Source organism: Aulonocara sp. 'chitande type north' Nkhata Bay, linkage group LG10 (genome assembly GCF_057382095.1).
Source record: "Aulonocara sp. 'chitande type north' Nkhata Bay isolate Kocher_YH1m ecotype deep benthic linkage group LG10, A_spYH_male_GT1.1, whole genome shotgun sequence".
Lineage (NCBI taxonomy): Eukaryota > Metazoa > Chordata > Actinopteri > Cichliformes > Cichlidae > Aulonocara > Aulonocara sp. 'chitande type north' Nkhata Bay.
This window is the reverse complement of record NC_141353.1, coordinates 31,420,500-31,432,611: the sequence shown is the minus strand read 5'-3', so window position 1 is coordinate 31,432,611 and position 12,112 is coordinate 31,420,500. Positions and strand designations below refer to the sequence as shown.

The window sequence follows — 12,112 nt, the reverse complement described above, 5'->3', positions numbered from 1 at the left end:
AAAAATAGTTTATTTAAAAGTTTTCTAGATGGAATCTAAACGCATCAGGAAGTTTTCAAAAGTCCGTTCTGATAGCACCATTTATGTGTTTTTAACCTCATTAATTTTTCCAGATATTTGATTTCTTCTACAGCTTTTACACTGGTGGTGCAGATGTAAATGTTTGAGTGAGTGTCATTACAAGAGTAAAGTTTTTATCATCAAAATAGCTTAACTAAAAGCACTCATTATGTAGAATAGCTCTTTTTAAACTGTATTGTGTTACTGGGTTATAATTAGGGTCATTAATGTGTAAATCAATTTATTTTTGCACTAGATAAACCAGTAAAGATTTCAGTTGCTTATATGGTAAATGGCCTATATTTGTATAGCGCTTTACTAGTCCCTGAGGACCCCAAAGCGCTTTACACATTCAGTCATTCACCCATTCACACACACATTCACACACTGGTGATGGCAAGCTACATTGTAGCCACAGCTGCCCTGGGGCGCACTGACAGAGGCGCCCCAGGGCGCCCCCTATATGCCGAGGGGGAGCTTTAGCAGTAATAATGCAATACAAATAAAAGGAAAAAGAAAAAACAATTTTCAAACAATAGAAACTAAACTGAAAAAAGGTAAACCCAGTCTCAAAAGGGACACGAAATGTAAAAAAATAAATAAATAAATAAATATGAATGGATAAAAAAAAAGATAAATAAAAAAATAACCAAAAGTCAGAGCCTCTTATCTTTTTGTGAATCTACACCTCAGTTTATTTATGAAAAAGGGACTACATAATACCTGAGCGGATTAGAGCAGTGTGCAATCCAACTTTAGAGGTCTCTTTGGCGGACAGCTGTCAAACGAGGCAGTCCAAAAACAAGCTGACCAATCACAGCCTATTGGGAAAAGTCATTTCACTCCTCAGACCAATCAGGGCGTTCTAAATCCAACCGGAAAACCACGCGCGATCCATATAAAGATTTTTTTTTGTCTCCGCCCACAATTTCCAAAAATAATAAATTAATAAAAGTGTGTCCTAAGGTTATCCTGACCCTATTATTCTTCCATACACTTTATGTGTTTCAAACGTCTCACGTATACATGCGTGGGCTGTTTATACACCAAGCCGGCCGGTGTTTGGGCTCAGTGACTCAAAACTTACATTAGAGTTTCTACTATTTATGTTTATCAGTGTTGTTTGATTTATTTCAGTGCGCTTTGTGTGAGTTTGGGTATGGATTTGTTGCGATATAAATCGCTTTGCGGTTCGGCATACTACAAAATGTTTATTTTATAGTTTAATTTGTGTAGAAAATTGATTTTTACCAAAATGCTAGGCGATGGATTCACCTTGTGAAAGTCGCTTGAACGCATGAAGCAGCTTCAGAAATTAGTATTTTTAGCGCGAAAAAATGTTGTTTTCTGTGTATTATTCATGCCGAATCAAAGAAGTTGCACCAACGACAGGAAACAACTCTGACTCATGCTTTGTGAGTCACCTTTTCAGACTGATAAGGACCGGCCAGCTTAAATCTTCATTATTGTAAGCGGAGTACGTCACGGGGCTGAGCCAGACTGTGGTCTACACTCATCTTTCCCCCAGGAGGCTCTCCTTCCCAGCCCCTTTGTTCAGTCTAGCCGGTGGGTTGAGTCAGTCAGAAGAAGGCTGTGCTAACCCAACAAATCCAAATCACTGTGGGAACACCGACAAGAGAAAGAAGAGGCCGACAAATACATCCACCGGATGACGTTTTTAGTTAGAGGCACAGCAGAAAGAAAACGGAAAAAGTTGGTTTTGAGTGTTGCTGATGCTGCGTTTAACCGTCTGGCCCTGCGTGGAAGCGTTTGGCTCATTTAAGTCCGTTATCGTCGCTCCAGTATAGCCGCCTGAGCTAACACGCTGTTAGAGATGAACCGGCAGGCTACATGCTAACCCATCACCGGTATATTGCTGACAGTGTGCAGTTGTTGCCACCATCCATCCAGTGATCCACGCTGACTCTCCCTTTCAGTTTCTGCTCAGCATCCATATTTGCATCCCAGGGAGTGGCAGCCACTAATCCCCTCTTTTTCCACCCGTGGCTAGGAAATCAAAGTTGGACACCCCCTGAATTTTCTCACAGGATGGTGAGTATTTTCCTGCATTTTTACGCGCTTTTGTGCCATTTTGTGCTTTTATTTCCTCCCTGGGAGGGTACTCGGGGTGTGAAGTGAAGGACAGTCTAGACCACGTTGCCGCAGTAGCTACAACAATGGATCAAACCGGCGTTGTGTTAGATTTTGTTGAGGTGCGCATTATCAGCACATTGCTGCTCTCCTGTTTGCACTGAAATCAAGGTGTGGATTGGGAAATGAATCTGTGCTTTAATGTGGAAGAGCTGAGGAAAAATTACAGACAGAGGCCTTTATTTGTGTCTCCACTCAGATCAAAACCATCATCCCGAAAAGCACCACTGAACGACACAGGAAATCATTCCTGCCTGTGGCCATCTCCCTGTACAACGCATCCACTTAACACACTGTTTGCTGCTACAACTACACATGTTTCTTTTCCAACTATTTATTTATGAGTGACTTATGTATGTATGTATGTATATATATGTATATATTGTACTATTCTTAGTTAGTGTATTGTCTGTCTTGTCTTAATGTTGGTTTAAAATGGAGCACTGTAACAAAAAATAATTTCCCCCAGGGATCAATAAAGTATTCTGATTCTGATTCTGATCCCCGGCTGGTTTGCTCTGACTGATTGATCCAAAAATGAATATCCTCTCCATTTTTTTTTTATTATCTGGATGAGTGTAAATAAAATGGAGAATGATTAGGCAACGCTGGAATGTGTTCCCCGTCCCTCCTAATGCCCAGTGTCTAGTTTAAAAGCCTCAGCCAGATGTGTGTTGTTTATTGTAGGCTATAATGGCATTATATCTTCTTAATGGGCTCTGGGCCATGATTTGTAGGCCATGTTCTACTTGGGCAAAGGCCTGCATTGGTTTTCACTCTTGTTATGACTCTGCTGAAACTGCTAAGTTGATCATGGATGATTGTATGAAGCAGTGGGGCGTAGATGACAGTAATTTACCGTGACACATGTAAATGTGTGTGGATTGCTATGCAGGTGCCAAATAGTTCAACAGATCGACAAAAACACGATGCTTGTGGAAGTTCTCTCAGTGCTGCTTCAGTGTTTGGCTCATGATTAATCATGTTTTGCTCAGTGGCACCCCAGCAGTAGTGTAGCATGAGTAATAACAGTGGGACACATGCATTTCAGTCTCTACTTCAGTGTTTTTTCTGCTGTTGTTAATCAAAGAAGAATCCCACATTGCCAGTGCCAAATTGGAAAAATAAAGCATTGTGCTCTGGATAGAGTTGGAGAAGCAGGCCTACCCTTCTTAAAATGCACAAAAATACATGTGCAAGCTCACCAGGTAAACAAACTCTTAAAAAGTTGCTCTAAACATATTTTAAAGAAGCTTTTTTTTAATTGGAAGTTAAACTTCTAACATCTTTACTATTGCAGTTCAGGTTTCTTTGAGTGCAATGCCTCTCTCTTATGACATAATAAGGCTGACACAATACCAGATTTTATTTACGTAATTTTGTATCAATATCTTTGTCATATCTCCAAAAATGAACTCAAATGATTATTAAACTTAATATTTGTCTTTTTATTTGGCCAATGAATTGCACCCATAAAATATGCATAAGGAGGTGGAGAAAGTCTAAGTAATTATAAAGGCATGCAAAAAGAATGACGACACGGTACTCATAAGCTTTGGAAACACTATATGGACAAAGGTATTGGGCCACACCTCTTCATCTTTGAATTCAGGTGTTTTCAGTCACAGCTGTGTAAAATAAAGTACCGTTTCACCATTTGTGGAAAAAATGGGTCAATCCAGAGAGGTATGATGTGTCAGTGGTCCGTTCCAGCTGTCTGTACAGTGTGCAGTTCCTTACCATCATTTGTACTCAGAGATGCAATTAAGATCTTATTCTAAAAATTTCTGACCTAAATACTTAAGGAATGGTTCGTGGCACTCTGAGTTAAGTGAATGATTTCATTAGAGAGTAACATCATGTGTCGCAGTCGTATTTTTTTGAATTGACATAAATAATCCACATTTACAGATGTACACTTTTGAAGTGATAAAGCAGTTTTATGATTTATAGCAAATTATTTTGTGGACCTTTTGATTATGGACTTCTGGGGTCACAGAATTCACACACTGAGAAACACCGATATAAAGGAAAATGTCCTGATAAACAAAAACACCCACAAGGCCTAAAATCTGCCATCAGCTGACATCAGTGTGTCAACCTGAGAGCTGCTGTCTCCGGGCGTGTATTAATAAACGCTATCCATTTATTATTTATAACTACTACCAGTTCTTCAGATTCTTAAAAGTCATCAACTCCCAGTGTGACTCCTGAGGAGGAAGGAAGACCACATATATAGATGAAAGCTGCATAAAAGAAAATCACATTTAGGCACTAAAGCTTTTGGTAAGTTGGAGAAGCTGTTAGGTTAGATTTTCACCCTGTGTGAGCTGGGATTGGCTCCAGCCTCCCCGGGCTGTAAGTTGGATGAGCAGTTAAGAGAAATGATAGATGGATTGTTAGGTTATGGCTTTGTGTGGGCACAAGTAGTCCAAACCCAGAAGTGATCTTTGCTTTTCAGATTGTTCGATTTTCAGTGGATTGTAGGGACACAAAAAAAAGAACAAGATGCAAAAAAGGAAATTTCTGATCTCTTTCAATCCCTGTGTTTCTGCACTGAGCCAGTGTTTTGCATGCAAAATGTTAGGACGACCTTACAGTGTGTTGGAGAGCAGTTCAACAATAACACCCACTATGACCTCAGAAATAAAGGTCAAGTAGAATTATGACCGCTTGGCCAAAAACAACAAAAATCAGTGTGCGCAAAACTTAATTGTTGGTATAAAGCAGCTTCTCTGTGCTGTGTGAGGGCATTAAATTGCAGAGGTGTTCCTGATAAACTTGTTGTCAAACCAGTTTCCATTTGTTCTGCTTCAACAATCTGGTCCATTCACTCAGGGTTGGACATCTGATGTCACACTGTGTTTGTTTAGCTGTCGTGCTGTCAGCCGTTCTTGTATTTATCCCATATATTTGTCATCCCCACAGCTAAAACATGGAGAGTGACAGCCACCACTCCCACATCTAGTGCCTGATCCAAAAGCCTTCATCGCCCAGGAAGGAGGAACTCTCAGGTCTCCCTGCTAACGTAGAATGAACATGCTCAAGTCCAGTGGACTGAAAATCCCTGGGCGCGGGGCCAAGCATTCCAGCCCAGTGGGAAGGACCTCAGCGGGTGGAACGTCCAGCCCCGTTGCCCCTAAAGACAGTAAGTCACTTCCTTCTCCTGACCCCGTGGAAAATAAAAGGAGCGTCTTTTCCCCCAGTTATTTCTTTTCATCGCCGGAAGTGGCTCAGACCATTTATTTGTGTTGCTGACTCAGAAACGCACAGCTGCATTAGATTACATCCTCATGGTTCTTTATGATAGAAAAAAACATGGAAGGAGGATTGGTTTGTGTCTCCCACTTCTTTAAAACATCTTCCAAAGTGTTCCAGGGCAAACCTTGTGTTGCCTTCAGCAGTTTGGAAAGTGATTTGTTTTTATCTATCAATGAATGTTTAATTTAGGCCTAGGTGATCATGGGGGGAAAAAGCAGGCTCACAGGTGTCAGGTGACCTGCATGGCAGCCACGTAGAGACCAAAGGAGAGCCGACAGCTCGCCAGCCAACACCTCAGTCGCACACTGTCAAAAACACACGGGGTGAGAAACCCTCAGTAATCCAGAGAGAAAGTAATCAGCTGTCCTTATTGATCCTTCCACAGATCCACCTGTCAAAACCTTTTGCAACTTTTACCTCTGCTGGGCATCTTGCTGACCAAAGGCCTCCCCATCAGCTTGGCTCAAACTGAAGTAAACGTCGGTAAACTTGAGCTTTTAGGGAGGGCCAAAAACACTGCAGTGTAAAGTAAAGAGGTTATATTGATCTGTAACACAAAAAAACCACAGGTTGTAGCAAAAATAATGACAAAAAGTAACCATGTTATCCCAAAGACCTCGTTTTTATAAGATAGCCAAGATACCCATGGATTGATCTGTTCTCAAAACCATATTTAGTCTGGCTAAAAGATTTGAATTGCACTCTTCTGCTGTGAGTTCTGTAACGCTTCATTTCGTTATTACTCACATATTCATTTCTTTCTTTTGTATAGTAACACATGTATTAAAGATTAGCTAGTAAGTGTTAGAGTTTTTCAGCTTAATGTTTTGATTTTACCTCCCACAGGTTTACAGCTGGTTGAGTCACTTTTATTAACCTGTCTCCAGGCGGCTATCTCCAGTGCTGAGCAGAACTATTTAGCCAAAAAAGTGGAGTATTTGGAGGCTACATAGTCAGATTTCCAATCAGGAGATGGTTGAGACCAAAAATGGAGCAAAAAATGGTGTAAATATTGGATTTGCACCAAAAAACGTAACCAAAAATCAATGATAGTATATTACTCAGTCTGCAGGATGTTTACATTATCATGTTTCTTCAATGCTTAACATGGTAACATGTCAGTGTTGTGTATTTACGGCTGGCTGAGTTGGCAACAAACAGCCAAAAAGAAAGGCGCTAACACAAAAGGATAACTTTAAAAGCACACTTTTTCTTTAAAACACTGAGGTCTTACTTTAAATGTAAAAGAGAAGGAACCAAAACACAGCAGCTCTTAAGAGCATGATGCTCCACATGCAGGCAATATTAGGATGCAATAATGCAGCTTTATAATACTGAAGATATATAGCTGTTAGCTGCACTAACAGCCATTGTTTATGTATCAAATGTATGATAATTGTCATTCTTGTTTACAATAAAGTTCAGTTCCTGTCCAAAAAAAGTATGAAAAATGTGGTTGTGAGCCACACTGTTACATTAGTTGACGTTTTTCTACTTAAATATGACTCGTTTTCTATAGTTTACATCAACTGCATATCTGCAATGACCACACAGTTGACGATTCATCTCCTGACGAAAAAAAAAGGACTACTAACCTGTACGAACACTCAGAATTACAGCCCTTGTTTGCTCAAAGTAATCACAGCTGTTTGCGCTCTAAAATGCAAACCACACTGTTTATCTGCCCACCTTCAGCTCACACGACTGTCACGTCTCACCAGCTTTGCACGCAGGTTTGTTCAGTTTCTGCACACAGCTCCACACCCAGCGGTGAACAGGGCAAAAGAATTCGCCGACCCGATGGTGGGGAGGCCTTTTATGATCAGTGTGTCACAGTTCATGCTGAAAGGAGGAAAAGTTGGTCCGACACTTTTAACGTTACGTGATAACCATTAGTTATAGTTATAGTCATTATTAGTAGCTTATTACCAAATAATGAGTTAATAAGAATAAGTTAATGAGTGTTCATTCATCTGTTATGTCACTGTTAATTTTCCTAAGCTTCCTTTTGTTTCTTTAGGCAATAAGTGCATATTAAACTGCTATTAAATACATGTCCTTAACAGAGTATCAAAGTAAGCTTTAGTAAAGGCATAACAATGATATAATAGTAAGTTAAACATTGACATCGTCTTATTAAATTCATTGTATCATGTTAACAAGCATGAGGACTTGTGTGTGTGTTACAGGGACATTACTGTAAATCATCACTGTGGGGTTTTATACAAGTCATTTTCTTGGTTTTACTCCAAGTTGCTATTTTATACCATACTCTGTGCCTCCCAGCATATCACAATAATCACTAAACATTAAGAGCTCTAAGATTCCTGTGACAGCTGAATATATCCGGCTCTAATGAAACTGAAGCGTTACGAATGCCAATCCAGAGCTGTTGATGCCTGTAAGTCTGTGAGAAATCTAAACAACAGAAGCATTTCGGGAGAAAATAAACAAGTCTTTCATTTATCTGCTCGACTTTATGTTTAACCCGGGGCGGTTCTTTTTTGTTCATCTCCGTGTCGGAGCTACGGCGGCTCAGATTTTTGCCTATAATTATCCCGAACGTGTTCATTAGCAGCTCAGAAAGCGATCTCTTAGCGTTGCGCGCGGGACTGAAGCCTGTTGCCCAGGGCTCGTCAGCTGTTACCGTAGGTTGCTGCGACTTCGAAATTCCTGCCTGCGGTTTTAAACTGTTTGGTTCTGCCATATGCGAAGTCATTAGCTTGCTCACATCCTGTTTATGCACAAAATACACAAGCGTGATGGATGTGGCAGTGATTTATTTTCCCACTGCTGTACTTGAACCATGTAAACTTTAGTGTGTGAATGCTGCACTGACAGCTAACACATTTCTAACAGTCTGACTTCTGATACTAGTGCTAATTGGATTTTGGTGATCTGTAATAAATGTAATTAGATTAATGAGAAAGTAATTCATTTGTGATAAGTGGCAGTATTTTTAGACATACCTTTGATAAGATGGCCTAAGTCTCAGTTCTTATTTGTGCCACATGGTCACTGTTCGTGTCTCCCTGTCGTGCTCCTGCGGTTTTATGTTGGACTTATTATTAAATTTAGGATTTGTCCATTATTTTTCTCATCATTATATTTTTGAATTCTGGTTCTTGTTTGATTTCAGTGACATTCTAGTGGTGTTTAGTGTGTGGTTTATGGGCTCCTGTGAAATTAGTGACCCCAGGTTCTGTTATTATTTCAGCCTACCCCCCCCCTCGTGTTTCTGTCTCTTCCTTCCTCTGTTATCATGTTTAGTATACGTCTTCTGTTTATTTCCTGTTTTACTTTGATGGTTAGTTTTCTCGTGGGTCTTGTCGTCACCTATCCTGATTGTCTTGTCCCTGTTCTGTCCCTAATCCCCAGTTCATCCCCCACATGTCATATCTTTGTTTCAGTCCTTCATTTTCTTTGCCTCCTTCTGCTTCTTTGGAGATGTGTAGATTTTTGCCTTTCACTGGTTTTCATCTTTTTGTGCTCTTTTTTGGATTTTTTTAAATAAAACAAAAAAAAACCCCATAGATTTCTTTAAGAGCAAGACTAACCTTTCATGCTAAGGTTATCCAATGTTTTTAAATATGATAGCACTGGTCCTGGACTAGCATCCATATTGAAAGTGATGCATGTCTTAATGCATCTTTAGCCATGACGTTGTGTGTTGCAGCACCAACACCCTGCTTACGTCTGCGATATCAGCGGTTTTATGAAATAACTGTACTCAACACCCCGGGAATGACAGTTGTCTGGTTTTAGGTAGGCGGGTACACCCTGTGCAGGTCACCAGACTATCACAGGACCAGTCAGAGTCAAAACTAGTTAAAATACATGACGACACCAGTCAAAACCAGCTAAGATTGCTCCCCCTCTCCTGTCAGCATGGTAAAATCACAAAGCTAGCTCTGTAGCTTAGCATGAAGATTGGATGAGGGGAAGATTGTCTGGTAATGAATTGCAGATTATTTAATGTATACGATGCTAGTGTTTATGCTAAATGTGACTGTGGGAATCTATCGATCTGCAGCAGCGATCTGCAAAAATCAGCCAGAGTCCCTGAGAATAAGTCAGCCTAATACTTACAGAGCGCTTGGGTCATATAGGATCTGTTGTAGTTTTGGTCACTGGAATGTTTTGCCAAGAAGATGATTGGTATCTTGGATTAAATTGTTCTTATTACCTAAAGAAGGCTATAAAACACATTAATGAGAAATCCCTGGGAGAATATCTGTGCCTCACCGAGGACGTGGAGGGATTAGTTTCCTGTCCCAGATAGTTTTATCACTGACCTGCCCTCATACTCCAAATCTCAACCCGCTGTTTGTTGGTTTTAGTCTGGAAGACTGCGAGAGGGGGCCGCTGTGTCGGAAGCTGACACAGTTTACTTTGCTAAATTTAAAGAAGGAAACTGCAGTAAAAGGAGTGAATAGAGGAAAGTATCCAAGCCTTCATCTAGAAACTTTAGATGTGGAAATAACGGAGCTGTGCCACCTCTCGCGATGCAGCATCTCCTGTGACCTTGGAAGCAACAGAAATATCTCGTGTAGACTGCCTAGGTGGAGACAAGCAGCATTTTTTTTCTCTTGGTTTAATTCTCTGAAAGGCTCTGTTCAAGGTTTCCCTCTGTTTACCCACATGGAAAAGAAATAGTAAAAACTTATAAAAGCCTTGCATAAGATGTGGCCTACTTCATATAGTGAATCATATAAGGCTTATATGATTCACTCATGAAAGTGGCCACTTTCATATATTGTTTTAGTAAGTATCCAAAACATACAAGTTTCATTTATAGAATTTTTCAAGGGATCTTATATCTGTTTTCACTCTTGTATGCTTTTCATTCAAGTTTCACACAAGACAGATACAAACTTTATAAGATTTATATATATCTTTTCCATATGGGTACTGCTAATCAAAAGGTTAATTATGCACTTTAATTGTAGAGATTATTATAATTAACATTTTATATCTTTGTTTTTCTGGATTTTTTGTTGCTATTTTCTCTCCATAAAACTGGAACGACCATAACTTTCCTTAATTTTAAATTTTCATTTATGAGCCGAAAATGCACAATACTGATATAGGAAAATAGCTGATTATCGGCCAATACATCAACCTCCCTGATATATTGGTCAAAGGTACAAAGGTTAGCTAATAACTTTCTCAAAATATGGAAAATACTGGGACCAAAAAACAAACTGGTGGCAGGCAAAATGCCAAACTGTGGCTTTAAAATGTGGAAACATTAAGTAGCCTTTAGATTAACAAAAAATGTCTCTTTCAGTATCCCTTGACACTGTCCATTAGAGGGTATTTAGCCATGTGAGTCCATGTGCTGCAGCAAGCCCGAGATTCCCTGTGGTCTGTTGCATGAGGCTAAATAAAGCAAATCTGTTCATTTGTCCTTTAAGTCACGGTTATGACGTCTCCCAAAGTTCATATAAAAGCAACAAGTTGATTAAAAAGTCAGGAAACAGGCCCAGGGTCAGCCCCCTCCATCTGTCACATTATGTGCTGCTCAGCCTTACCCAGCTGCCACAGACACCGCTGAAGATGACCACACAGAGTCAACCTTGACTAACTGATTATCGTCCTTTTAAAAGAGACAAAAATAAAGCACAAGTTAGATACTGGAGGTAATAGCCACTGTGCAAGACGATCATAAAGAGGCAGAGTTAAAGAGGCCACGGAAAGCAGGGAGAGATGGGGGGATAACTGGGAGGAGGAGGGGGAGGGACGGGAGGAAGCTGTGGAGGTCTCATTGTGTGCAGCTGATGAATAGTGGGATTCAGATGGTGGTGGGAGGTGGCCAAGCACAATAGTGAAAGTAAGGGCTGTGTTTCCAGTTTTCCTTCTGCCGAGGATCCTTTTACCCTCACTGTGCTGTTGCCCCAGCAACCCAAATCATGGGTTAGCTCAGGTTTTAAACACCACCTTGGGTTTGCTGGCTTAGATCACATGTTGCATTGTTTGGATCTGTGTATCCTGTGATTATTACACTATGATTAGTCACGCTTTTCTTTAAGAAGTGGGGTTTTTCATGCCCTCGCAAAGTTGCCCATCCACGTAGAAGGTTGTAATGTAGATATAGGCTGGCCATTTTTATGGTATGTGTAGGAAGAAACAGCAGGAGAGCACTCCATTACGTAATGTTACGCTAACAGGGTTCAGTTTATTTGTAACTGCAACGTGTCCCGTGTAGTATTTGGCTTGATCACAGGTCTTTAACTTTTGCACAAAATGAAAATGAAAAATGAAATTAGTGACTTTTTAAAATCTGTAATAGTCGGCATAAAAAAAATCCAGGCTATAGATGCTGGATTTTTTAAGATTCAAAATTCAAGATTCGTTATTCGTCACGTGCATAGCAGTGAAATGTAACCTGACACACTCCTCGACTTGTGCAAAAGGGGGAGAGAAGAAGAACATTATATATTATATACATTAGGTGAATGTGCAGTAGCAGCATTGTATGCAGCAAGCAGGTGAGTTTTGTACTTTTTAAAAATGTCTAAACCTCCATGAATATAAACCTTACTTTTTTCAGTCCAGTGAGGTCATGTGATTGTTAAAGACAGATGATTTTTCAAGACTGACCTTATGGAAGTTTGTTTCACCACTGAGTAAAATAAAA

The 12,112-nt window shown here is 40.0% G+C and overlaps 1 protein-coding gene across 2 annotated transcripts in view; it reads left to right on the top strand.

Annotated features, from left to right (window-relative positions):
* The first annotated feature begins 1,301 nt into the window (after positions 1 to 1,301).
* The window catches only part of clip2 (CAP-GLY domain containing linker protein 2), a 55,516-nt gene continuing 44,705 nt past the window's right edge, over positions 1,302 to 12,112 (top strand). Inside the window, exons 1-2 of one of the 2 annotated variants that reach the window (XM_086309497.1) lie at positions 1,302 to 2,112; positions 5,140 to 5,359. In XM_086309497.1, coding sequence (XP_086165623.1) covers positions 5,245 to 5,359 — 115 coding nt within the window. In that variant the 5' untranslated portion in view covers positions 1,302 to 2,112; positions 5,140 to 5,244. The remainder of the gene's footprint in view (positions 2,113 to 5,139; positions 5,360 to 12,112) is intronic. The other variant, XM_086309498.1, reaches the window with a different exon arrangement.